At 30.6% G+C, this 27,241-nt stretch overlaps 2 protein-coding genes across 4 annotated transcripts; one reads left to right on the top strand and one right to left on the bottom strand.

The window, feature by feature from the left end:
* Window positions 1–3,630: 3,630 nt before the first annotated feature.
* Window positions 3,631–7,619, top strand: LOC129305696 (rhamnogalacturonan I rhamnosyltransferase 1-like). Of its 2 annotated transcripts, XR_008592014.1 has the most exons (9): window positions 3,631–4,802; window positions 5,306–5,373; window positions 5,490–5,578; window positions 5,664–5,829; window positions 5,926–6,215; window positions 6,370–6,574; window positions 6,647–6,841; window positions 7,058–7,362; window positions 7,457–7,619. XR_008592014.1 is itself a non-coding variant. In XM_054945682.1 (8 exons), the coding sequence occupies exons 1-8, from the start codon at window positions 4,412–4,414 to the stop codon at window positions 7,308–7,310; spliced, it is 1,620 nt and encodes a 539-aa protein (XP_054801657.1). In that variant the 5' UTR covers window positions 3,631–4,411; the 3' UTR covers window positions 7,311–7,619. The 2 variants fall into 2 exon arrangements, 1 of the variants encoding a protein (XP_054801657.1); XM_054945682.1 differs by having other exon boundaries at window positions 6,647–6,804; window positions 7,058–7,619.
* Window positions 7,620–20,238: 12,619 nt separating this feature from the next.
* On the bottom strand, window positions 20,239–25,358 carry LOC129294414 (transcription factor BIM2-like). Of its 2 annotated transcripts, none has more exons than XM_054932782.1 (7): window positions 24,976–25,358; window positions 24,735–24,826; window positions 23,574–23,643; window positions 23,392–23,487; window positions 21,353–21,774; window positions 20,807–20,924; window positions 20,239–20,525 (listed from the first exon to the last, which is right to left on the bottom strand). In XM_054932782.1, exons 1-7 carry the CDS (start codon window positions 24,994–24,996, stop codon window positions 20,415–20,417), a joined length of 930 nt encoding a protein of 309 aa, XP_054788757.1. In that variant the 5' UTR covers window positions 24,997–25,358; the 3' UTR covers window positions 20,239–20,414. The 2 variants fall into 2 exon arrangements, with proteins under 2 accessions (XP_054788757.1, XP_054788747.1); XM_054932772.1 differs by having other exon boundaries at window positions 24,735–24,831; window positions 24,976–25,357.
* Window positions 25,359–27,241: the final 1,883 nt, after the last annotated feature.

Here is a 27,241-nt window from a genome sequence, read left to right as displayed (position 1 = left end):
ACAAAGAAAACCCTAACCTTAATTATTTTTTTTAAAAGAAAATCTTTGATATTTTTGACACCGAAGAGCTAATTTAGAGTGAAATATAATCAAATATTTTTTACATCAAAAATGATTGTGATCCTCATCATGATGCTGCTGCTCATATTTGTGTATTATCGTTTTATTTATTTTTAGATAAAACTTGTTTAGTCTTTTTTTTTTTGGAAATTTGAACAATAATTTGATATTTTAATTGATTAATATTTAATTTTTTATTGTTTAATTTTTTTATTTTCATATATTTATTTTAAAGAATTTTTTTGATTGCTCACATATATCTTTCTATTAGAAGAAATCATGTTCTAAACATAGTTAGGCACTAAATGTGAACACCTATCTCAATGGCAATTCAAACCTTAATTCTCAAGGCCAACCTTAAGCCTATGAGCTCAAGAGCTATTATTTTCAAATGATACAGTTTTGGAAAAATGACATTAAAATTCTTTTGAATTATCTAAATGATATTTTGAATCCTTGAAATGCCTTAATTTTCTAAAGTCCCTAAAGACTTTTATGTCATTAAGGAATTAATATAAAAGATTAAATTACCCTTGATTGAAATAAAAATCCCAAGCCTCAGAACATATACTTACGAACTTATGAATTGCTGTTGAATTCTTGCAATTTTAGGAAAAAAAATTATGAATATTAGAATAAAATTTATAAATAGTAATTGATATTTGTAACATTTAAGGAATATTTGAATTTCAAACGTGAACTTATGAATTACTATTGTATTCTTACAAATTTAAGAAGAAAAGTTGTAAATCTTATAACAAAACTTATAAATAGCAATTGATATTTGCAACATTTAAAAAATATCAAGATTTTAAATATGAGCTTGTAAATTGCTCTTGAATTCTTGCTATTTTAAAAAAAAATTGTGAATATTAAAACAAAACCTACGAATCAGGAGCGCGAAGTATCTACTATGAAGGTTGGGATTTTTATTTCAATCAAGGACAATTTAATCTTTTACATTAATTTCTCAATGATAAAAAAGTCCTTAAGGGATTTAAGGAAATTATAGTATTTTAAAATATTAAAATATCATTTACATAATTTAAAAGGGTTTTATTATCATTTTTCTTATAATTTTTGTGTAATCAAACCTTTTAGGCCCAAGTTCAATAAGAAGTAGCCTGTTTGCCCACCTTTAGGTTTGAGTAATGTCATGTTCATTTATATATGAATACAAAGATTATAATAACAACTGTTGCATTTATGATTAATTTCATATTTAGTTTTTTATTAGTCAAAATTTAATTTTTCAAAAATTTATTTGACATCAAAAGTCAATTTAGTAAAAGTTAATTGTTATAACAAATTTTTTTAAACATATTTTTTTTAAAAAATTAGTTTGACAATTTGAAAGTTGTTTGGATTATATATAATAAAAAGTACTTTTGAATGTATAATTATAAAAAATAACATTGATTTATAATGATTATAATTTTTGTTATATAAATGTAATATATTAAAAATATTTAAAAAATATAAAAATTTTAAATAACATAAAATTTGATATGTCAAGGTAAATAAGCAAACTACTTCAACTTTATATCCAGTAACACTATGGACTATTGACTCATTCATTGAATAAATTATTTCTTCAAATTTTAAAAATAATACAATCTACTCCCTACCTTATCCATAATTTTTGGATCTTTTATTCTAATTTTTTGGTTCTTTTCCATAATTTTTGATATCATTTTTTATCATTTTTTAATCAACTGACCACTCAAATTTAACTTTTGTTAATAATAAGAATTAGATTGTATCATTTTAAAAAGTTAAAGGAGAACATTATATTAAAAATAAGTTTATGATCTCAAATGTTCCTAAATCTATAATTTAAAAGTTAATTTGCTCTTTTATCCAAGAAAATATAGTGTTCGGCTTTGCAACTTATTAGACTATAAAATTTATTGTGCTATGATTGTTGAGTTGAATATTTATTAGATTAATAAAATTGATTAGTACTCCAAATATCTGTTGTGAATCTTTGTTGCTCTTGTGATTGAGTATGCTTGAATTTGGTTGTATTTACAATTTTTTTATCTTGGATTTGTTTTAATTATTATGCGAAAAATACCTTCATATTTAGATTGACATTCGTTGACGTGATTAAAATAGTTGTTACAATCACTTTTATTGATTAAATGAAAATAAAAAACAATTATGTAATTTACCAATTTAGGGAGATGGTTGGAGTTTGATTGGTATTTATTTTTTATTCTTTAATTCTTTAATACTTTAAGTGAGATTAACATTAACCTTTATCATTGGTAGATGACTCTTTTGGCTTCTTCCCAAAAAAATCCTACAAATATGATTAATAATTCAGTGTCAGTTTTTTTTTTTTGTTCTCTTTATCTGTATTTGATTTATACTAATAATGTGTATATCTTGATCATTTAATATTACTCCCTTTATCTTAAATTATAAGATATTTTTAGACAAAATCTCACATATCAATAAATCTTATTAAATATACTTAACAATTTTATCTTTTCAAAAAAAAATATAAACTTTTAAAAATACTCATTATTTAATATATTGAAGATAAAAGAGACAGAAATTAATTATAGAGAGAAAAAAAGATAATATTAAAATCATTATATTTAATAAAATCTTAATCTATCTAAAATATTTTATATTTTTAAATGAATAAACTCTTTCAAAAATAATTTATAATTTGAGACAAAGAAAATATTATATACCACCAATTGCTGAGTAACATAGTGACACGCAAACTTTCTTGTGGACGATTTAGTCTCAAATCATTAATACCTATCTCTTTTATTCCCAAAAAAAAAAAATCATATGTCAAAAAAAAGGGAAAAAGAATTTGGCCCTTACACAGGCTACATTTCATCTACTTCACTATAAATAAAAAGCTACCAAATCACTTCAACAACAACCAACGAGTCAAATAAGTAAGCATTTAGTATATTCTTAATTTGGTTTTTTTCACCTGAAACTTAATTAGTTATAACTAATCACGTATAACTAACTAAGCATTTGCTTCTATCTGTATATGTGTATTAGTTTAAGAAATATAAACTTTTTATCATGATCATAGTAGCATATATATGAAATTATTAAAAGATGTATATTTTATATTTAACAATTAATTTAATTTAATAAACATATAAGGTAACCAAATCTATCATTTAGTGCTGAATTTGTAATTTTTTAATATTTTTAATTTTGACCCATTTTTTAAATTTTTTGTCAAAACCTAACTGTTATTAATTAAAAAATTTATATACTTAAAATATTTATTTTTAATTAAATCATGCAGGTTCTTTCTGTATTATTGATTTTATAACAAATTCTCTTTATTAATATTATTAACATATTAAATTCACTTATTTTAATTTGATTAAATAAAAATACATAAAATATAAGATTAAATATATAACTTATTAATTTAATATTTCGAAAATTATTATTCTCTCCATGATAAAAATAAAAATAAATTTTTTTAAAAAAAGCGATCATGTTACAGTTGTGACGAAAGGGTCCGTCTCGCATTTAAACGGCTTCGATCTTTGACACCACATGACCTTCTCTCACTGTAAATCCTCCTCCATCGCCTTGATTGCTGGCTTTCTCTGTTACATTTCTCACTCTTCTCTTTTTCTCTTCATCTTCTTGTCTCACTCTCATTCTCTTCCCCTCAACCTTCCCCCTCAATTCCCGCCAGAATCCGCTGCGATACCTTCATTCTTCTTCGGACCCAGACTTTCTAAGTCCATTCATTCAAACCTTCATAAATATATATAATCTAAATGTATTTTGAAGTATTGGTGCTTGTCACCGTTAATATCGGCAGCTCTTTCCTTCTTTGCTTCCCAGAAAATTTTTCCTCTTTTCAAGTATTCAGAGCACATCAATATCTCTCTGGGTTTTTTTAATACTAATTTAGATCGTTGTGATGCGACTTAGATTTAGTCCTGAACACATTCATAGAAGCTGCATTGCCGACATATTAGTACTTGGGTTATGAGAATTAAGAAGGTATGAGAATTTGCGTGCGTGCTTTGTTATCTGAATAAATTGAGTGCATCGCCTAGTTTATTGGGCTGAGAAAGCATTTTTCTGGTTTTAGAATATTTATGGTCAATAAGTTTTGTGTTATTATTAGCATTTATTTTTGCCCGGAAGAATCCAAAGGTGCAGTTTCTCGGTATTGATTAATCATCACTGAGTTCAAGGATTCTTGAAGTATTTGAGAAGTTAAGGTCTCTTACGTAAGTGGGCGAGTGAATCGAAGTGGCTCTTTCACTGATGGTGCTCCGATGGGCGAAAAAACGGTGATGGGAAATTAAGCAATCGCAGAAGTATCATTGACAACGTGGAAATGCAGCTCAAGATTTTGGGCTCAGGCAAAATTGAAAGGCCTAAGAGATTGATTATAAGGCCCCGAATTAAGGTTTGGATGGTAAGGACAATTACGACTGTAATACTCTGGAGTTGTGTTGTTCAGCTTATGGCACTGTGTGACTTGTGGGCGCCAAGATTGTTGAAGGACATGCCTTGCTATTTTAGCCACACTGATTCATCTCCTCCTTTGAAGATAGATGAAGAGAAGTCTCGAGTTTCAGCCAAAACTGTCCTCCCACCACCCAGAAGTGTAAGAATAGATGAAGACAAGTCTCAAGTTTCAGCCAAGTCTATTCTTCTACCCAGAAGTGTAAGGATTGAGAAAGAGAAGTCTCGCGTTTCAGCCAAGGCTGTGCTTCCGCCCAAAAGTAAGTTTTCTGGGGTTGACTCGTGTTTATCTTTAAGCTATTAACAATGATTTTTGCGAATTGTACAAGAAATGCATGATTTGATTTGTTGCTGGGTCAGCTCTTTTTTCCCTCCCCAGTTTCGCTTCCCAAATAACTTCAATTGTACAGGATATACTCTCTGTTTGTTGATGGTGAATTTAGGATTTTAATGCTAGAGTTCTTACAAAGGAATCAAATCTACTATCTCTTCTTAACAATTAAGCCAGCCCCTTCAGATTTGGCGGTAGTTTTTGCAGCAGCCTCGTTACCCTAAATCGTTTGTCTCGTAAATTGGGTTTTTTTAATGATACGATTTCATACTTAAGGATTCGATGTTTTTCTGCCATGCATGATAGCCATTTGATCCTACATTTTTCCCCTTCTCATCGAAGATTGCACAGTACCCACCTCCCCTGAGAAGCCATGGATTTTCTTTCTTTTTAATTGAACATGGTACTGACTTTGTTGATTCTTGTCATCAGGGATTTATAAGAACAATGGTTATCTTATGGTTTCTTGCAATGGAGGACTCAACCAGATGCGAGCAGCAGTGAGTGCTGACCTTTACCTTCATTGGGACCAGCAAACTTTATCCATGAATTGTCAACTCTAGTCTGTTTCATTTGTTTAAAAACTATAATTTTAATGTTTATTTTTCTTCTGCAGATATGTGACATGGTCACAATTGCCAGATATTTGAATGCAACTCTCATAGTTCCAGAGCTGGATAAAACCTCCTTCTGGGCTGATCCAAGGTTTGCACATTATTCGTTGCTATCTTTAGGATTATCCTGTTTTCCTATTTGGATTGCCCTCATGCATTTTCCATTAATTTTGCAGTGACTTTGAAGACATATTTGATGTAGATCATTTCATTACATCTTTAAGAGATGAGGTTCGGATATTAAAGAAACTACCACCTAGGCTAAAAAAAAATGTTGATGCGAAACGACACTACTCATTGTCACCTGTTAGCTGGTCTAATATATCATACTATGAACATCGGGTAAATTTTCCCCCTCCTTCAGATACATGATTTTATCAGATTCATAGTTCAATTGGGGTTGCATCAAGGTCTGATTCTTCTGAATGTTTGTTACAGATCCTTCCTCTGTTGCTGAAACACAAGGTTGTGCATTTAAACAGAACTGACACTCGACTAGCAAATAATGGACCACCTCCTGAGATTCAAAAGCTGCGATGCCGAGTAAATTTCAATGCTTTGAGGTTTACTCCTCAGATAGAGCTACTTGGTAGAAGGATTGTCAGAATTTTGAGGGAAAAGGGACCTTTCCTTGTACTTCATCTTAGATATGAGATGGACATGTTGGCCTTTTCTGGCTGCACTCAGGGCTGTGACAGCAGTGAGGTGAAGGAACTCACAGAAATGAGGTAATCTGAACTTTCTTTGGGATTCAGCTCAGATCTTTTGACCCAAGAAATAACTCTCGCAACCCTGAGCCAAAGATTTATTCTCGTGGTGCAGTATCTATTTTGTTTCTTTGGTTATCCATCTGATATAATAATGTAAACTTGTGCTTCATAGATATTCTAAGGACTGGTGGAAGGAGAAAGTAATTAATTCTGAACTGAAGAGGAAAGAAGGTTTATGCCCTCTGACACCTGAGGAAACTGCTCTAACATTGACAGCACTAGGTATAGATCACAATTCTCAAATTTATATTGCTGCTGGAGATATATATGGTGGGGAGAGAAGGATGGCAGATTTACGTGCAGCATTTCCTAATCTGGTAAGTTGAAAGAAGCAAAATCATGTCAAAAGTGTATATTTTGTTTTCTAAAACTTTCTCTAACTGCAACAGGTAAAGAAGGAAACTCTACTGGATCCTTCAGATTTGCAATATTTCCAAAACCATACCTCACAAATGGCTGCTCTGGATTACATTGTGTCTCTTGAGAGCGATATATTCATTCCAACTTATGATGGGAACATGGCTAAAGTCGTAGAAGGCCATCGCAGGTGTTGTTATGCTGCCACTTATGCCCGTTTATGCTTGGTCCGTGAAAGATATGTGATTTTTTAATAAACTCTGGATTTACTATCTGCATAAAGTATATAGTAGATTTGAATGTGTTCGGAGTGTTATTTTCATTTTGGCAATTCTCATTTTCATGACTGCATAGCACTAACAAGCCATTCATGACTGTATAATATTCCAACAAACTTTGATTCAAATGTTACTTATTTCATTTTGTGCTTCCCTAATGAACAGGTTCCTAGGATTCAAGAAGACTATACTACTGAGAAGGAAGCTGCTGGTGAACTTAATAGATCAGTACACCACGGGCTCATTAAGCTGGGATGAGTTCTCTGCTATTGTAAAGCAATTTCATGCCTCTCAAATGGGAAGTCCCAGACCAAGAATAGCCATACCAGAAAAACCCAAAGAAGAAGACTACTTTTACGCCAATCCGCACGAATGCTTGCAAATGTTGGATGATGAACCATTGAGGAGCACGTCATAACGTGCCTCTGATTCATTTACATGGTTTCATCCATTGAATGCAGTGGCAATTGGTATATATATATTTTGCTGGAAGAAGGTCCATGGTCCTTTACAAGAAAAAAGGTTTTGGTATAAAAAACTGAGACTGCCTGTTATTCTTCACAGGCATCATTGACATCAGTTAAGGTAACATCTAAATTTCATGCCTTTGAGGGACAGATTTTTGTGTGAAGCCATAGCAAGTGATGTCAAATCTTCACCATGAGTGAAAGGTACAGTGTTTCTATTCATTTATTTCTAATGGCATAAATTTTCTGTTTTTTTTTTATTTATTGTTTACTCTGATGGCAACAAAGTACTCCACTGACTGAGAAGCTTATTATAATAACATGGAAATTTCTTCACCAAATGCACCACCATCAAGAGGGAAGACTTGAAAAATGGGGTCGCCGGGCAGTGTGTGGAATTAAACTAAACTGACATCATAACTTCTTTTAAGAAGCATTGAAAAGAAATAAAAATAATTGAGTAATAATTACAAATTTATAAAAGCATTTATGGACTGTATATTCTTTTTTCTTTTTTTATAATTTATTGTTTTCATCCTTGTTTCTCCTTGCTTAGTACTTCATTTATTAATTTAGTACTTCTTCGTTTTATTTATAAGTCACTCTTAATATATATCACCACAATTAAGAAAAATTTTAAAATTCATTAACTTTTGCAAAATATTCATAAGTTTATAACTTTACCCTCCACTAAATATACATATTTATTTAGTCCTATTTATAAATTACTTCTAACATATTTCACGACAATTAAGAAAAATATTAAAATTCATTAACTGTCTAAATTCTAAAAATTATATTAATTTTTAATTTTACTCCTATTAAATATGGATTATTTAATAATATACTTTCTCTCATCAACATCAACATTTATTGAAAGGTAAAAGGGAAAAATTATGATAAAAAATTAGTGACGTGGTTTATAAACAAGACAAAAAATTTCTTCCCTCTATGCTTTTATAAATAGTATTAGAGAGAATATTTTAATGACATGCTCTTCTCATTTCAAATTATAAGATACTCTTAGTCTTATTTTTAATATTATCCTTCCTATTATGTTTTCTTTCTTTGGCATTTTTTCATAAATAAAGTCTTAAATGAATTTTATTTTTGTTTTGAAATAATAAAATTATAAAGTTTGTTTAATGAATTTTATTAATATGTATAATTTTATTTTAAAGTATTTTATAATTTGATATTAAGATAGTACTTTCTTTTATCAATTTTTAATATTTAATGGGAGTAAGTAAGGAACTCCTGATAAAGAGTTAATAATATATTTTATAAATATAACAAAAAAATATTTTATCAATTTTATGAATAAGAAGCAGTCATTAATGCAAATCTTTCAATTCTCAAACACTCACTATCGTCAAGTCCATTCCTCGTTTGGTGCTGCCCGAGTGGGATTGTTGAAAGTTGAGTTGATTTTTATGGACGACTTGACGTTTTGGCAGCCACGCATTCATTTGGTTGGGCCTCCAATATGAGTTGCCACCATATATCATCCAATACACTACGTAGTGCGCCTATACATGAGAACCATCATTTGACCATCATCTCGAATGATGATCAGACAATTTTTAATATGCTATTGATTTGAACACTCTGGAAAACTTCGTGAGTGTCACCGTCCAATCCAAAAACAAGTGGGAATAGGTATAGTTACTGAGGCCTTATTTGTAGGAAAAAATGAAAGTGTGTGGTTAGAATTGGAATTAGATAATTTTATTTTTTCATATTTGATATAAAAGAATGAAAAATTTAATTTCAATACCAATCTGCAATCTATTTAGATGGAGTTACTCAACATCACCACCTCCTTGTATGAAAAATCAATTTTGAGATTGATTATTTCTAAATCAAATTATCCCTCATTCTCTCTCCGTTGTCTCCCTCCCTCCACCCTCTCCTCAATAGTCTCCATCCCATCTCTCCCCTTTGCCCTCATTTCAGACCAAGCAACATTGACCTCTCCTCTACCATCGTTGGTCTCTCCTCCACCGACATTGCTGCTAGATTTGAAGGGAGAAGGAGGAGATTGAAGATCAGAGAAGGAGGAGAATGATCGACAACATCATCTGCATAATCAGTCTAAACCCGAGCTGTAGTCACTTGAGCCCACCACTGTCGTTGTCTTCGCCGTAATCTGCGTCCTCACCATTCTCTTAATCTTAGTTAAAATCAAAAGGGAAAAAAAAAAAAAAAAGGCGGAGAGGGTGGCGACGAGGTTCCTTGCACATCCATGGACATTCTTTTTTGGGGGAGAAGAGCAACAAGAAGAAGAAAGATGAGGAGGAAAACGATGATGATAACCAGTGGAAGCAACTTCTCTTGCCTAGTCATGGACATTCTTTTTTGGGGGAGAAGGAGAGTGTTCAGATGATGATGAAATAAAATATTAAATTTATGTTTTGAGGGGTATTATAGTATTTTCATAATTTTTGTTTCATTATAAAATAAAAATAAGTATTTTCTATAAATATTACTCCATACCAAATATAATTTTAATTTTTATTCCCACACCCATTCCTACTATCAACCCACCAATCCTAATTTTAACCCCTCTAAATTGAGGCATGTGTATCAAACTGGCTTATTCCTCTAGTGTTTTATATAAATAATTTCTATCAATTTCATTAATATCAATGTAAAAAAAGTAAAGGAATAAAAGTGTATAGAATTCTTAACATGTCACCACATAATAAATTCAAAAAGTAATGTCATATTATTTTTTTTATAAAAAATAATTTTAAAAGTACTTTTTAAATATTACTTAAAAAATTATACCATAATTTATAAATAAAATTAAATACATATTTAAAAATGTGCTTTATAAATGAGAGATAAGGAAATATGTGTTTTATCCTGTTATCCAACGACCTAACTTTGGCAATTCCTTGAATTCATGAATTGACTTTTCATCATTTAATATTTTTAAATTCTGATTCAAATCCAGCATATGTCAAAATCCAAGCAAGACGTTGGGAATGGGAAGCCACATTTATGACATCATAAAATTAGTTTCATTAATGTGATGTAGATACTTTGGCAGATCCTATTTATAAATTTGAGAGAGAGTTTTTTTTCATTTTATTTATATTGTCATATTTTTAAATTTTTGTCACAAATTTTTTTATATTTCATTAAATATTAAAAAAAATTATTGTTAAAATATAGGAGTATATATTTAATAGAATAAATTTGAAAATTTGTTAAGTTTTTAAACAAAGTTAATAAATTTTAAATTTTTTTAGTTCAAGTGGTAGAAATAATTTATAAATAGAACTTGCAGGGTACATACTTAAATAATGTAATGACAACAATAACCAAACATGTTTATTTTATTTTATTAGATGGGGTGAACTATATAAATTATATAGTGTCATTATACTTTATTAAAAACTAAATTTTTGGATAAAGTGTTAATCAAAAAATATCTTTCTATAACTTCATTAAGTGTTTTTTTTTTAATCTTCTTCTACCCCTCTTCATGAGATCTAAAAGCGTTTATCACATTTTTTCACTAGGTACTTCCAACAATCTTTTTCATAGATATTCAAACTATTTTAAATGTTTTTTAACCATTTTTGTCTCAATAGATTGATGTCATACCAACTCTTTCTCATATATGATCATTATGAATCTTGTCTTTTCTTATATACTCATATATCGATTTCAATATTTTCATCTTTGATACTCTAATTTTATATTCTTATTGTTTTTTTAAATCTAATATTTATTATCATATAATATAATTGATCTTATGACAATGCGATAGAATTTCTCATTAAACTTATTAGACACTTAAATAGTGGTTTTAAAAATTTTACTGCACATATTAAAATAAAATGATTTAGCAACAAATATGTGAAAATAACAAATTTGATAGGTAAGCTTTAGACAAATTATTGCTTAATCTATAATTCCCATTTTTTATAGAACCAATAATTCAAGTAAGTCGGACTTATTCAGGCCAAGCTTAATTCAAGTTGAACTTAAAATATCCTATTTTTTAAAAAAAATTTATAATCAAGCCTAATTTTAACTTTTTTTTTCAGGTTGGCCTATTGAACTTGACTTGAATTACTAGTTCTACATACATATAGAAATCGTAATTTCGACGGTCAAGCTTATTCGAATCAAGCTTAAAATATCTTACTTTTTTAAAAAAGTTTATATAGTCAAACTTAACTTTAACTTTTTTTGATTAGGTTTGGCTTAGCCTGAATTACCGATTCTAATTTTTTATGTAGAATTTTAGAGAGCCATATTATCATTTTAGTCACTTCCCATCTTAAATTACCAAAGATGGTATTTGTGATGGTTAGTTAGGGCATTCACTCGCTTCTTCAATTTCTATTATTTTTATTATTAATTATAATTACAATTCTTTTGATTAAGGCCTTAATCAAGTTATCGTGCAAAAAATTAATTAAAGCCTCAACTATTTTTCAAAAAAATTTAAAGAATTTAAAATATAGTTATATCATTCGTTAATTAATTAATTAATTTGAACTCATGTATTTACCCAACCAATATGCTTGTTCCTTTGTATTGAATAGTCTCAATGTGCCTGTGATCTTTTGTCCTTTCACTCTCTTCTCTAATCCTAATATTGTCCTCCTCGAAAAGCTGAATAGACCTTAACACCCAATTTTTCAGCTGGGTTATTAATAAATGTAAAAAGTGTATTATTTGGACAGAGATGGAGAAAAAAAATTATATTAGCGATTCATATACCGAATTATGAGTCTTGAATTTCAATAAAACTTATAAACATGACACACACACAGACACAAAATTAATGATTAAAATTTTAGTTGAGCCATAATTAAATTAATCATGAATAAGTCATTTCATTAAATTAGTCAAGACATTACTTTAATAGTTTACTACTGGTTCAACTAGTTAAATTAATCTAATTTTCAATACTATATATAGGGTCTTATATATAACCACATGTTCTTCTATAGTTAAGATTAGCCCATAAAGCTAGCTACCTAATAATATTGTTAATTGGTGCCATCTAACAAATGAGAAACTCTTATATGAACTTAATACACCACATCATCAATACTTTATTCAATAAAATTGTATCAATTCAATTCAATAAAATTTTATGTGTTATTATTTTTTATGAATTTATTTTTAGAATAAAATACATATTTTTTAGTAAAAAAATACATATTTAATGTTTCTCTACCATTATTAATAATAAAATTAATTTATATTTATAACAATATGAATGATATATTTTTATTGGTTAAGATATGGATAATGTGATATATCAGGTTGATGTAAGAATTTCTTAGGAACTATATAATTTGGTCTAAAAGCTCTTAATTAACCTTTTTGCGCGAGGATTTTTATAAAACTAGTCGAGACTTATGATGATGCACGTGAAAAACCGTACTTGTTTTTTTAAAATTTGCTTCAAGATCTGCACCGTCCACCACGATCATAAATCATAATCACATCTTTTTTTAATTATCTTTTAACAAAAATAATATATTTTCTAAGTGAATTCGCCGTGGCCGAACATTCCATGTCATATGTATAGCTCTGTTCCTCGTATTTTCCTGTGTTTCCCCTGTGATATTGATTAACAAGTATCATCAATTTAATGATTAAAATATAGGCAATATTAACTTTATAACCATGATAAATTATAAGATTAAATATGAACTTAATTAATTTTTTATTTTTTTATAAAATGACCTACTTAAAATTAATGTGAACTATGAGAAGTACACGGTGCTATAATATTAATTCACGCAGTTATCATTGACATGAATAGATAGAAAAGACTCAAACTTGAATGCATGAAGCTGCAAAATCATTAAAAAGAAAAAAAAAGCACAAATATTATAATTCACTCGATCGAGCCGTACCAGAAACAAATCATGCGGAAATGAAAGAGAGGATCTTAAATATACATGCACCTTTTTTTTTGTGAATATATAAAAAAATAATAATAATAAAATTCCTCTTAAATATATAAATAATAATTTAATATCTCAAAATGTTATAATTTTTCTAAGTCTTTAGAGATTTTTCTATTATTAATAAATTTATGTAAATTATTAAATTGCCTTTATTAAAAATAAATAATTGACAACTTTCTTTCTTATATTCACAGTAATTAAATTTTTTATTTGCTGTTGCATTGTTACAAATATAAAAAGAAAAGTTGTGAATTTAAGAAGGAAAGTTATGGATCATTTATTTTTAATAAGAGCAATTTGATAATTTATATAAGTTCATTAATGAAAAAAAAAACCCCAAAGATTTCAAGAAAATTATGACATTTTGAGAGACCAAATTGTTATTTATATATTTCAGAGGAATTTTATTGCTTCCTTCATTAAAAAATATAAGGTATTTTTTAAGGAGTTAAATATTAAAAAATATAAGATATTTTTAGTCTTTTGATATATAATTATTGTCGTTTTTTAAAAAATATCTCTATTGATAATAACTTTATATTTATTGTAGGATGTTTAATAGAAATAAATATAAAAAAATAATGTTAATTTGAAAATAACTAATTATTTTATTAAGAGGTAAGATTTAATTTAAAATATTTTATATTTTTAAATAGATGAAGTATTATTTTTTTATATAAAAGGATTATATTAAACAAATAAAAAGGAAAATTACGAAGCAAGGGTCCTGACTAATTGCCAGGAATCAGGATGGTGAACTCTGAGGAGACACATTTAAAGTCCAGGTGAGGAGAGGAGAGAAAGAGAGAAAACATGCGGGACCCACAAACATTTTCTACTCCGGGTCTACCGGGAGAGAAAAACCGGATCTCAAATCATTTTAGGGGGCGCATCCTCTGTCATATGGGGACCTACAACCCGGATCTCCGGGTCTGGGCTTTCGGGGCGGTCCGAGACATGTAGTTCCAAAATACGACGAGTCTCGAGGACAACCAGGTTTGAATACTTTGCTATCCAGTAGAGTACCGCTAGTAACAAAGCTTGTTTCACTAATCATCACATCAGAGCTGTGAGTGGATCGTCTGCGAGGAAGAAACTTGTCTCCATAATATGATCTTCCACGTGATTACTGATGTTGTTGATCTTCATCCATGAATCTGCAATACAAGCCTGCAGGCTAAGGAACAAAGTCATCGTCAGAATCACAAACAGCTGCATTTTCGAGATGCATTTCTTCTTCATTTTCTTTATATATCGATGATCAATTGAACTCTCTCTCTCTCTCTCTCTCTCTCTCTCTCTCTGTGAGAAGACTAATTAGTTGCTCACTTTGCTTCTCAGTGAACTTACAAAGACATCTATTTATAGAAGTGATGGAAACAATATCTTCTTCTTCTTCTTGTTTTTTTTTTTTGGTAAGGGATGGAAACAGCATAGTTGTTAATTGTGAAAGATGAAGTATTGTGGAGGACCAACTAGTAGAAACTCAGTTTTTTTTAGCATTTACACGTAGTTGAACTTGGAAACTTGTATTTAAGTAGCTATAACTCTTTACTAAATCTAACAATGCGTGTTGGTGGTATGCTGGTCTAGTTAGAAGAACTAATAATAATTTAATATATTTTAAAGTTAAATTATGAATATCTTTTTTATTTTTTTTAAGGAAAACATAATTTTGAATCATTGCACTTTACTTTCATTTTATTATAGGTTCTTAGATTTTTTTTAATATTCGAAGTCCCTACATTTTTATTTTTCAGTGTTCTAAATCTTTATATGAACAACATGTAGGGACTGAGAATATCAAAAAATAAAAATATAAGAATTTAAAACACAAAAAAAAGTTTAGGTATCTATAGCAAAATGAAAACAAAGTACATGGACCCAAGATTTTATATATATATATATATATATTGAGTACAAGGAGTGGATCTGCCAATGAATATTATCTCCTCCGAATATTAAGGGCAGAGGACAATCTCCTATCAATTAAGTTGCCACAACATAAGTGCAGGGACTCGAGTCATCCATTACTCGTTTGATTGATGAGAATCTATGAGGCTCTGTTTGATTTTTATTTTTATTTTTAAAAATTATTTTGTAATAAAGGTTTCAAAATTGTTTTTTTAAAACAAAACAAATGAAATTTAACTTAGTTATTTAATTTAAAAACATTTTTAAAATAAAAAACAAGTTGCCAAGGATGATAGTTTATGACGAAAATTGGTTCAAATAACTATATTTTCCAATAATTAAATATATTCCCTCCATTTAAAAATGTAAAATATTTTTTAAGGAGTCGGATGTTAAAAAAATATAAGACATTTTTTAATCTTTTGAGGTGTAATTATTTCCTTTTTTTTTAAAATGACCCTATTGATAATGATTTTATATTTATTGTAAGGTGTTTAATAGTGATAAATATGAAAAGATAAGGTTAGTTAAAAAGTAGGTAATTACTTTATTGAAAGATGAAATTTAGTTAAAAAAATGGAGGAAGTAATGTGTTTTGATAACAAGAAAAATTGAAAACAACTTTAACATTTTTTTATTTTTAAAAATAAAAATGAGAACAATTTTAAATATAATTAAATCCAAAATATGTATTCAAATGAGTTTTTTTAACCTTTTTTATTTTAAAAAATAAAAAGTTTTTAAAAACAGAAACCAAAATAGGCTCTAATATTCACACTAATTTGAGTTTATATATATATATATATATATTCATTTTAAAACATTATAAAAGTTTTCATAAAATTATTAAAATTATAGAGATCTATTTTTTTTAAAGTCAAGATATTTGTTCAAGTTATAGAGTTGTGTTGTCCATAAGTGGCTTATTTCAAGCTCTATCCGAATATATATTTGGAATCTATTCTAGTTTATACAAATTTCTTCTAAACCAACAAGCAAGGAGGTGTCTAAAATTTTGTATTTTATTCCCTCCATCTCTATTTAAATGTATTATAGTTGCAATCAATTTTATGAGGTTTGAGGATGCATCAACATTTCTTAATAAAAACTTATTGCAATTAATGAAGAGATGCCAAAATATGTAGAATAATCTTTGAAGGGCAACCCGACAAGTTCAAATTTAAATCATTTCAATTAAATTAAAATAAAGAAAATATTACAATAAATAAAATTAAAGTATATACATATATGTATGGTGGTTTATATATCATTTACTTGATTGATTGATGTATGTTTGATCATTTATTAATGCAAATCTCTCTCACTCCCTCTCTTTAACTCTCTACCTTGTTTGGTGCTCTTTAAGTGGGGTTGTTGAATTCATTTTGGTGCACCAATACAAGTTTTGGAAGCCACGTGTTCATATTTGATTTGTAATTGGATCATACAAACACATTTTAATTTGTGCCTAGATTAGAGGCAACAATAACATGGATCCAAAATGCAAGTGGGCTAGTGCTATATGTGTCTATGCATGAATTTGTACCATCTAAATATTTTAGAAATTAATTTCATAAATAATTGACCTTGCATATGGTTTTAATTAATTACTTAAATTATTAATCAATCCAGCATATTTCAAAATACAAGCACCACAAGTGTTGACATAAGGCAGTTATGTGTATGACATCATAAAATTGGTTTCATAAATGTCATTACTCATTACTGATTGTGTATCACTTCTAACCACATATGGAAACTAACGAGATGTGCTGTTTATTTAAAATTAAAAAACAATTTTTATATAGTTTAGAGATTTTACAAAAATTTGTTTATTTTGTAGAAATTTTATAAAAAATAGAGGCATTATTTTATGCTTGGTTATAATAATAATAGTAATAGTAATAGTAATAGTAATAATCATAATAATAAAAATGATTATTAGATAATTCTTTTATTTTTTGTCAATATTTGCTAATTATTTTTAATTTTTATAGTATAATTACATAATTATTTTTATATTTTATAATATCTTTCTTAATTTATATTTTATAAAAATAATTTATTATTTAATTATTTTAAAATTTTCTGATACCTTCATATATCTCTCTTTTTAAAAATATTCTCTCTTATCTACCACATTAGATTATTTTTATAAACTGCTCAAAATAATTTTTTAAAATAATCAAAATTTTTTTTTTCATATTTTGATTATTTTCAAAATTTTAAATAAACAAAAAAACTCACAAAATAATTTTTTTAAAAAATAATTATTTCATAAAATAAATTGAAACAAATGAGATCATAATTAAATTATTAATGTTATCTCAAAAAGGAAAAAAAATTCTTAGTTTATCTTTATTAAATGTATGATATTTAAAAACACTTTTTCTCTCATGTATTACTTTTTACTCAACTCATAAAAATTGCAAAAACATACAATTGGAGGAAAATAATCAATCATCCATATTTTTATGTGAAGTGACTTATAAAAAAACCACCAAATTTTTCTATAAGATGATTTATTTATAAGATTGGAGAGAGTAATGCGGTATAACTTGAAAAAGCTTATGATATGTTTGAATTTATACCAAATCCCTCATTTAGATGCACAAAAATTTATAAATTTGGATTTGATTTAAATCTAAATACATTTGAAATTATACTATAATTTTAAATTCTCTTTATACTCTAGTCATGTAAAATTTTAATCACTTAAATATTTTGTTCTCTTCACAATTTTATATTGATTCCTCTATGACTCTTATATCTTTTTTCATATATTTTCTATTAAAAAGTAGAAATAAACTCATCGTATCTAATTTTTTATTTTCATTTCAAATCTCAATTTAGCTTTTTTTTTATTTAAAATTTTTTAAGCTATCCAAATAAAAGATTTTAAATACATGGATTTGAATATGATATTTGAAATGCAAAATTTCAAATTTTAAATCCAAATCTAGATCAATCAATCCAAATACTACCTTATACTCCATTTGGTCCTATATAGAAGGAAGTATTTAGAAGCATGACCAAATTTTGATGTTGAAAATTCTTGCTACATTCAAATTATTATAATGTGATTAGTATTATATGTCGATAATCCTAATTTTGCAAATACAAAAATGTAGAACGATCCAAGATATTTGAATTTTTTTTCCTAATTAGGGATTTTTGGTTCCTTCTTCTCATCTTGATGCACCTAACATAATAATAATAGATGTCTGCATCTCCACCTTCAATCCTCTCACTCTCACACATGTTTCTTTCTTTCTTTCTTTTTTGCCTTTGCACCCAATATCCTGAAGCATTTGGATATGTTGGATTCATTGTCCGTCCAATTCACTCTAGACTAATTCGGATCCCCACTTAGGTAGGGCCCACCTTGAGGGAGTTTCTCGAGTACCATTAGCAAGACATGCTTTGCATGCTCAGCTGCGCTGCTGCATATTCTGAGACTCAAACACGAGGCTCTAAGTTAAGTTGTTCAGGTCCCTAGCCACTAAGACAATAGCTTGTTGGTCTCATATGTTTATTCTCTTCAAGATAAGAAGGCTAATTCTCTTAACATAAAGTCCAATCTGTCAATATGGGTTTTATGAAGATTGGCCCTTTAAAGCCCAAAAGAATAAAACTCACAAACGAGAAGCCCAATAAATGCAAAACCCAATTATATTAGTCGGAGGCTTGGTGCTACCCAACGTATATGTATCTATAATAAGGATTTAATCATCTGGGCTTAAAACAAACTCATAATTAACTTTCATTAAATAAAATTTTAATAAAATTAAGCATGATTTAATATAGTCACAGCCCACATGAAAAATTCAACATATTTTATGTAATTACCCTATATTCAACATATTTTATGTAATACCATAAAGTCAAACTCATACACTATCAAGTCTATTTTATTTAAAGTGACTTTTCCAATATGTTGTTTCCGCGAGTTGCAATAATGAGAGCAGTCCGAATTCTCCATGTTCATAAAAATGGATGTATATGGTGTATTAGGAGAAAAATTTTAAAAAAATTGAATGCGTGTAATTTTCAAATATAAGTCATTTTATTGCCTTTCTCTAAAAATACATGAATGCAAAAACAATAACAATCCGGACTAAGATAAGAGGCTGAACCTTGTCTTGATTGAGTTTACCAAAAGGGGTTGACTGTCGAGCATCAACCTTTACAGTACAAATAAAAACTGCACGGTCTAAATTAAATATGGTTTTACTTTTACATTTTCAATAACCTTTTATTTGAAAAGACGAAGAAAAATCAATACAAAGATAATATTTTAACCGGTCAATCTATTAAAATTGAAAAGAAAAATATTTATTTAAAAATTGCTTGTTAAAAATTTTAAATAAAAACCATCCAGATCTAATTTGCTCAATCCAAATCCCACCATTCCGATCACTCTGCTCATTTCTCTTCACTGTATCCCATTCCTTCACAACTCATCTTTTTAATAATCAAACGAGGCTTAAATTTTTATACTCAACTCCTTGTAAGTTTTAGACTTAGTCGTTCTTAGTTAGACCCTCGAAAAAACAATTTCCACTGGTGCTAGATGTAACGGAGTTATTGACCACGTTAACAGAAATAATAATGGAATAAGTGTTCCTAATAGATCAAGAGTCATGAGGTTTTATTTAGTAGAGTCAATTGTCGAGCTTTTCTATGTAGACAATCCAAAAAGCAAGTAATAAAAAGTGTTCATCATTCAATCATGTGAGATGGTACCAAACCTAGGATTCTCAGACATGAATCCTAAATTCCAGTTAAAAGTGATCTGACCAGGTTGTCCTTTAGGTCCCACCTTCATTTCTTGAGGCAGACCCAAAGGATGCCTCGGATGGGGCCCACGAAAAGTTGCCCCAACACCACGTATCAGGAGAGAGGAGACTGTAGGAACAGTTGGCACACATGAAAATGCAAAACAGTTTAGGAATATAAACTGAAACGGATAGATGCTCTTAGCAAAAATATAAACAAGACAAAGGAAAAATCAAGAGGCATGAACATTAGATCATTTTATTCCAGAGTGACCATCTTTTCCAAACCAGAAAATGAAATGTACATTTTATCTGGATCTCTATCTAGCATGGCAAAAATGAACCACCCACCCAATCCTGCTTTCCGTCGCCTGTAGAAACAGAATAAAATTAATGGTAAAAAAGGCCAAGAAAGCTAACTCGCTTCAGTTCTGAGCCTCTTAAGAGCTTGTTCAGAATCCTCACTGCAGTAGTCAACTCCTGAACATGGCACTGCCGGATTGTTCACAAATTGGTTCTCATGATCCTGAACAAACAACATTGCCCATTATCAAGATGAATTTAGAGGGGAAAAAAAATATTAAGCAACACGAGATCTGCATCCTTACTACTGATAACAATGAAAACACAATGAGGCGATGTGATCCATATCATAGGTGTAGTAATGATGTGGATATGCATGGGAAGCTTTTCCATCTTTCTGTCCTTTTTCATAAATTATCTAAAGTGACAGCTACTAACTGAATACCACAGGCGTAGTAATGATGTGGCAGGAAATTCTCAAATATTCCAATTGTTTTGACGAACCTTTGAGCTAGATGTGGAGGCAATTGATCGTCTCCCTAGATCAATTTGTACTGAAACGTTGGCCTCAGATAAATCCACACCTGAAGACCGCAGTGCGTGCACAAAAGTATCCAATATTCTGTTGAGCACAAAAAACCCACTCAACAACGATGTGAGTGAAATCTGGCTCCATGAAATGCTTAAGGTAACCCTTTAATGTGCCAAAAAGAACTTTTGCAAAAGAGTAACCAACATACCAATTACTTTAGTCAACAGCAAAAATAAGCCTAATGGAACCTACATGCTTTGTAATCACCAAATCCCTAATAATTCATATTAGGTCACATTCCAAGAATCTTAATCCATAAACATTCATACAAATAGACCTCGACAAGATTCAATGAACTAAATATGCACATCCAATGCCAGCTTCTAGAACAGTAATAGCCATTAATCCACAGGGTAGAAGTTCTTCCACACTTGTTCACTGATTATGTGTGTTTTAGTTTAACAATAACTCTTGGGAATATAATGAAGAACTAATGTAAAGTCGGAAGAGAAACTCACCCTTGAGAATAGGCTCTTGAGATGCTAACTGACTCACTTTCAAATGCTAGCTCATCCTGTTCCTTCAATGTATTATTTGGAAAATCATATGCACCCTCCTCAGGTCCCCCAAGACACACCTGAGGCTGAGTATGGGAAGGCGTGTTCTCAGAGTTAGATATTGCTTCATGAAAATGCTGGGTTGGAATGCCACTGCTCACAGCCGCATCAAACATGTCCAACCGCATTTGCATACCCAAGGGAACTGCTTCAGAAGCTAAACCAGGGGGGGCAGCCTTCTGAATAATTGTCGGTGACAAGTCAGATTCAATTGCATTCTGTGCATTTAAGGGCAGCGATGGAGAGAGATCATTGTTCTCATGACCAGAACCATTTTGCATAGCCTGAGATGTGACATTTTCTGTAGGTCCACGATGATTTCTCTGATACAAAAGTTGAGAGTTCAAACAAGATTTAGAGTAATTGTCTATATTAATAGTCATCAGCACCTGGTCATAAAAATTATCACAATGAACACTTTATCATCCCTATTAATGGATGACAGAAATAACAAGCTATGGAAAGGAAAGAAAAATATAGGAGAAAACGAGAGAATGATTGAGATTGAAATATTTTATTGTGGTTGTATTTCTATTACTGTTCTTCCTAGCAATAAGGTGTTGCCGTATAATCTCAATTGACAAGCACGTCTTAATGTTGTTAAACTGCACAATCAATTCCATGAACTCCCAATAATGACCTTAACTTGAAAGGGGAATCACTTTGGAAACTGAGAGGGCTCAAATTTGGAGGACCACATTGAGAACGAGAATATGTTTTGAGAGCCAAAATGTAAAAAAAATAGTCTTTAAAATATATATAATGTCCTATTTAAAAAATATATCACAGTGTATATTCATTTCAATCAACTCACAAGTAGGGGTGTTCACAAGATGGAACAGGACTGGGACACCCCTGTCCAGTGTCAAAATGTAAAAAATTAGTCTTTAAAATATATATAATGTACTATTTAAAAAAATATATCACACTGTATATTCATTTCAATCGACTCACAACACAAGAAGCTGAATTGCATCTTACATCAATGCACTGAAAGCTTGAATAGGCTAGCTGAAATATAAGATTAAAATACAGCCACGATGAATAGGAAGACTTGACCATGCAAGCCGACAGTATGGCAGCCCCCTCTTTTTATGTTTATAATACTTTGGGACAGAGATCAAATACAAATTCAACTCCTATAGCTAATGTAGATACTAATGTGATGGCCATAAAACTTGTAGACAATAATAAACTCCTATGCTTCTAAATAGTAGTAGTAGAATAGTAGAAAACAATTACAACCCATTAACTCTACCACATAATTTGTGAGCCTTAATCTTTCAATAATTGATTAGTTTCTCAACAAGAATTATCCCTATGGCCTCTAAACAGCATATCCAGTACAGCCAATTAAAAAACCGTGCAATAATGATATAAATATTATAAACATGTATGAATTTCACATTTAAGGGGGGGAAGGGAAAGAAAATCTTGTTGACACACAATATGAAAAGTTTCTTCAAGTTGGCCCATGAATAATAGTTTCAAGCAACCTTAGGCAAAATTGGCCATCTATATAAGGTGCAGTACATGTTCAGGGTTCATCCTTCCTTATACCCTTGACTTCTAAGATGCATGGGAATCTGTAAATCTTTGTAATAAATATAGTTCCAAAATTGAAAAGCCATATGGCTGACTTACAACAGTCTTCCGTATTTAAAAGTGACTCTGACGTACCCTTGAGAAGCATTCTGCCCAGTCAACAAAACTCCTAGAATTTTGTGTATATATCAGTATCACACCCCCAGGGCACTCTCTAAGACAAATGTCAATACATAAGGGGATCTACTGTCTCCAAGATTTGAAAAGGTAAGAAAATCTAAGATAATCAAAGAAAGGAGACATAATAATGCAATTGCCAAAACATTCCATGAAACAAGTGCAAAATGCAGACACACAGGTACATGCATGCACAACATCATTCCAAAGAATTTTACCCAGGGAATTAATTTCATGGGCTCCTGATTCCACCCTTGGTAAGATTGCTCATACATTTGTAATTTCTCCTGTAAAAATTGAATATACTCAATAACCTGCATGAAGAAAAACCAAATTCCTTGATTTAGTTCATCAAAACAGTATCATATGATTATAAGAAATTCATAACTGAATGAAATACCTCCAGCAAGAAAGAAGCCTTATCCCTTTTCTGATCATTTTGAGGAATGAGATCTCTCAGGATCTGAAATCTGGCTTACAAATATAACTATTTTCAGGTATCGAAATGAGAACTCTCATTGCTATTGACAAGTTAATCATCAATCTCATATCAAAATAGCCCATGAAACATTCAAAGGGAATTTTTAAACATAAGAGTGTCATCAGGTAGCTTAGAAAACGTGGTTGATATTCACATTTAAATTGTCAACTACTTAGAAGCAATCTTTGATAGGAAAAATCAAAAACCCACCACGTGAAAAATATAGTGAAAATGTGAAGAGTTCAGCTACACAATTTTCAGCAAATAATGCATTTTATTCCTCAAATCTTGCTGAAGGAAATGATGGTAAAAAATGCCTTCCAACAGTAAAATTAGAACATTGTGTTGTACAAAACTAAATTGAAATGATGCCTTCTATTTTAACTATCATGCAGAATCAGCAGCTAGAAAAGTGTCAAACAAAAGTCAGAAGCTACTAATTGACCTCTGGATAACTAGACTTCAAACTTCAGTACTGATATAAGCACCCACTAATACACAAATAGCGGTATTCTCTTCTTTCATTAGTTGGTAAGTTTGAGTATAATCCCAGCCTAAGATCCTCTTTCAATGTTTATCATATGGGATATGGCAACAGTAGCTGACCAGTGCCAACAACCATACCATACCCAACACCTGGAAACTCAACATCAAGGATGCATGGATGAGTTGACAAGTCTGCTTTAATCATTAATCCAATTAACTGCATCTCTGTCAACTATAAACCAGTTGGTATAGCCACTACACAGAGAATTGCGAGGGCAAATGCAAAGTATGAAGGTATCGTCACTGGAAAATGGTTTTCATAATAATTTAAAGTCATTTTCCCTGTAACTGTGGGTAACATACGTTTGCACCACTGGCCACTGCTAACAATCCCAATAGAGGAAATAAAACAAACCCGAACGATAATTGCTAAAAGCCACACGGGGAAAAAATGTTATCACGTAGCTTCACAAATGCATTAGTCAGACACGAATGTAGTGACACGCATCAGTATAAGTTAAGGCATGAACACAAAAATACAGATATTAACGAAGCATAGTTTACTAGTCAACCATAGCTAGTCATTTAGCTTGCCTTTCATTTATCTTGCTCCTCCTTCGCTGCTCAGTTTCTGAATGCTTGGAACGATGTGCGTTAACCCGCTGCTCTCTAGTCGCTTCATCCACCTTCACTGCCGGTCAAGACATGATTATCAAATCCCAGCATCCAATTTAGCAAATTTCCCGTAACCGGCCCCTTTACTACATAACCCAATTCCCATAATAAAATAAAAAGTGGGGAATACGTAGAAAAGCAAAGCATCAGGGAGGCAAACCTTTGAGTGAAGAAGAACCATTTCCGGTCAGGTGATCTTCGTCGTCGTCTTCCAATTCTTGTTGCTGACCTCTCGCAGACCGAGCCATCTTCTCCGCTCCACCCGACAGAGAAAGGATTGGAAACCAAAGAGTTCTCGCGAGACAATCAAAATTCAGGAACAGAGGGAGTGTGTAGACAGAAATGGAGAAGGAGGAGAATTTCGGAGGAGATTTCGCCGCAATGGGGGGGCTCCGACGGGTTGACGAGTCTCGTTTGTTTTACGTACAGTTGGGAAGGACAGAAGCAGAGAAAGCCCTAAGATGACGATGCATTGAGGATGCAATTTGTCGATTGTATGAAGTGACGGGCGCTAACGTGCGCTCTCTAAGTGGGGCATAGTTTCCTGCGCACTGGTTTCCCCCCTCCCTCCGAGGGAATTTCATCTGGTAATCTGATAAATATTTTCAAGTCACGCTAAATACAACCTAAAATTTCGCTGCAGCGTGTTGAGCCTTAATTGAAATAATATTATAAAATAAAACAATCAGAATGTCCATATTCCAATAACATGCTGTAGCAAAACAAGTAACAAAGAGAAATTACAAGAAAAATAGTACATTTAATAAGTAATGTAGTTGATTTTATAAATTATGCTAATAGCTTAACAAGTACTTCCTCCATTAAAAAATATATGGCTTGTTTTAAAGAGTTAATGTTTAAAAATATAAAACATTTTTAATCTTTTGAGGTGTAATCATTGTCTTTTTTTCAAAAGTTTCCCTATTACTAATGACTTTATATTTATTGTAAGGTGTTTAATAGGAATAAATATAAAAAAATAGAGTTAGTTGAAAAGTAGGTAACTACTTTATTAGAGGGTGAGATTTGATTAAAAATGCCTTATATTTTTTAACGGAGAAAGTAACAAATTTAACTTATTACATAGACTTTACAAGTAAATTTATGAAATTAACAAGTAATATAAAGAAATGAACACATAAAGTTAAGAAATTAACAAGCCTTCTTAAGGATAAGTTATCATTCTTTTTTTGCTGGAAAGGAGTTTTATTAATCAAACCTGAATAAGTAAAACTCAAGCCTGAATACATCATTACACAAACTAAAGTCAATAGATAGAAGACGTAAAAAAAGAGGAGGCGGTTTAAAAACCCAACCCTTAGGGCACACCCCCTTGTGACATTCTTTAACTATTCAATTACTAGCTAAATTAGCAGACCTAAGGATCCAATAGATGGACCAAGTATAACTATTTGCAAAGAAACCTCTAATATCAGCAAAATGAACAGTAAAAGACCATTCAAGACAAGGGAGGACAACATTGATTACATCAATTCAAATTTAACAATCAGACTCAAAAATAACTTCTTGGAATCCATAAGAGGCAACAAGATGAGGAGCTTTAGCCAATGCAGAGGCTTCGCTCTTGAAAGGAGAAATGGCACTAATTTTTTTATCGGTAATAACAATCAAATTACCTAAATGGTTTCTGAAAATAACACCCAATCCACCAATGTTAGAGGAAGAAGAGAATGAAGCATCTAAGTTGCATTTAAGGACCCCGACATTAGGAGGTTTCCAATTTTCATTCCTAATAGCCTCAGTACAATGGCTGTGATCAAGTGATTTAGCACCAAGCCAACCATTAATTTTCCAATATTTATAAAGGGCATCATTAGCATCTTTGGAAGTTTCCAGGGGGCGAAGGGGTGCATTATTAAAGATTGTAGCACCTACCTTTCTAGATACACCAGCAAGTAAAGGCAAAGAGAGCCATTTGCCAGTCATCAGTGTCTTCAGCAGTACAAAAGTCAAGCAGCTAGTGATCAAAACAAGAAACATTAGAAGCATGAAAGAGAAGATCCAAGGAGCTAGAAAAACATACCCTGTTTGACCATTCATAAAGGAGCGAGAGGTGTTCATATGTTTCAGGGATAGAGTTGCGGCACTTACAAAGTGGGTCAAGTCTGCAGTAATGCTTCCACAAGTTTTCATTGGATAGTAAAGCATCGTTAAGGAGTCGCTATAGGAAGTGCTTGACTTTGTTAGGAACTTTGAGGTGCCATAGGATTTTCCAGATGTGATCATGAAGGTGAAAAGAGGGTCCAAGTTTATATGAAGTAACAGGTTGCTCAAGTGTAAGGTAGCCTGCCTTGACATTATAGATTATGTTCTTGGCACCAAGCCAATGGGGTATGTCTCTAGTATGTTTGGAAGAGAGTGGTATTTCGAGAATAGCTTGCCTTTCTTCAACAGTAAACTATTCC

This window comes from Prosopis cineraria, unplaced genomic scaffold, assembly GCF_029017545.1.
Source record: "Prosopis cineraria cultivar Desert tree isolate PC_DT_omini unplaced genomic scaffold, ASM2901754v1 PC1, whole genome shotgun sequence".
NCBI lineage: Eukaryota > Viridiplantae > Streptophyta > Magnoliopsida > Fabales > Fabaceae > Prosopis > Prosopis cineraria.
This window is presented reverse-complemented; position numbering and strand designations above follow the sequence as displayed.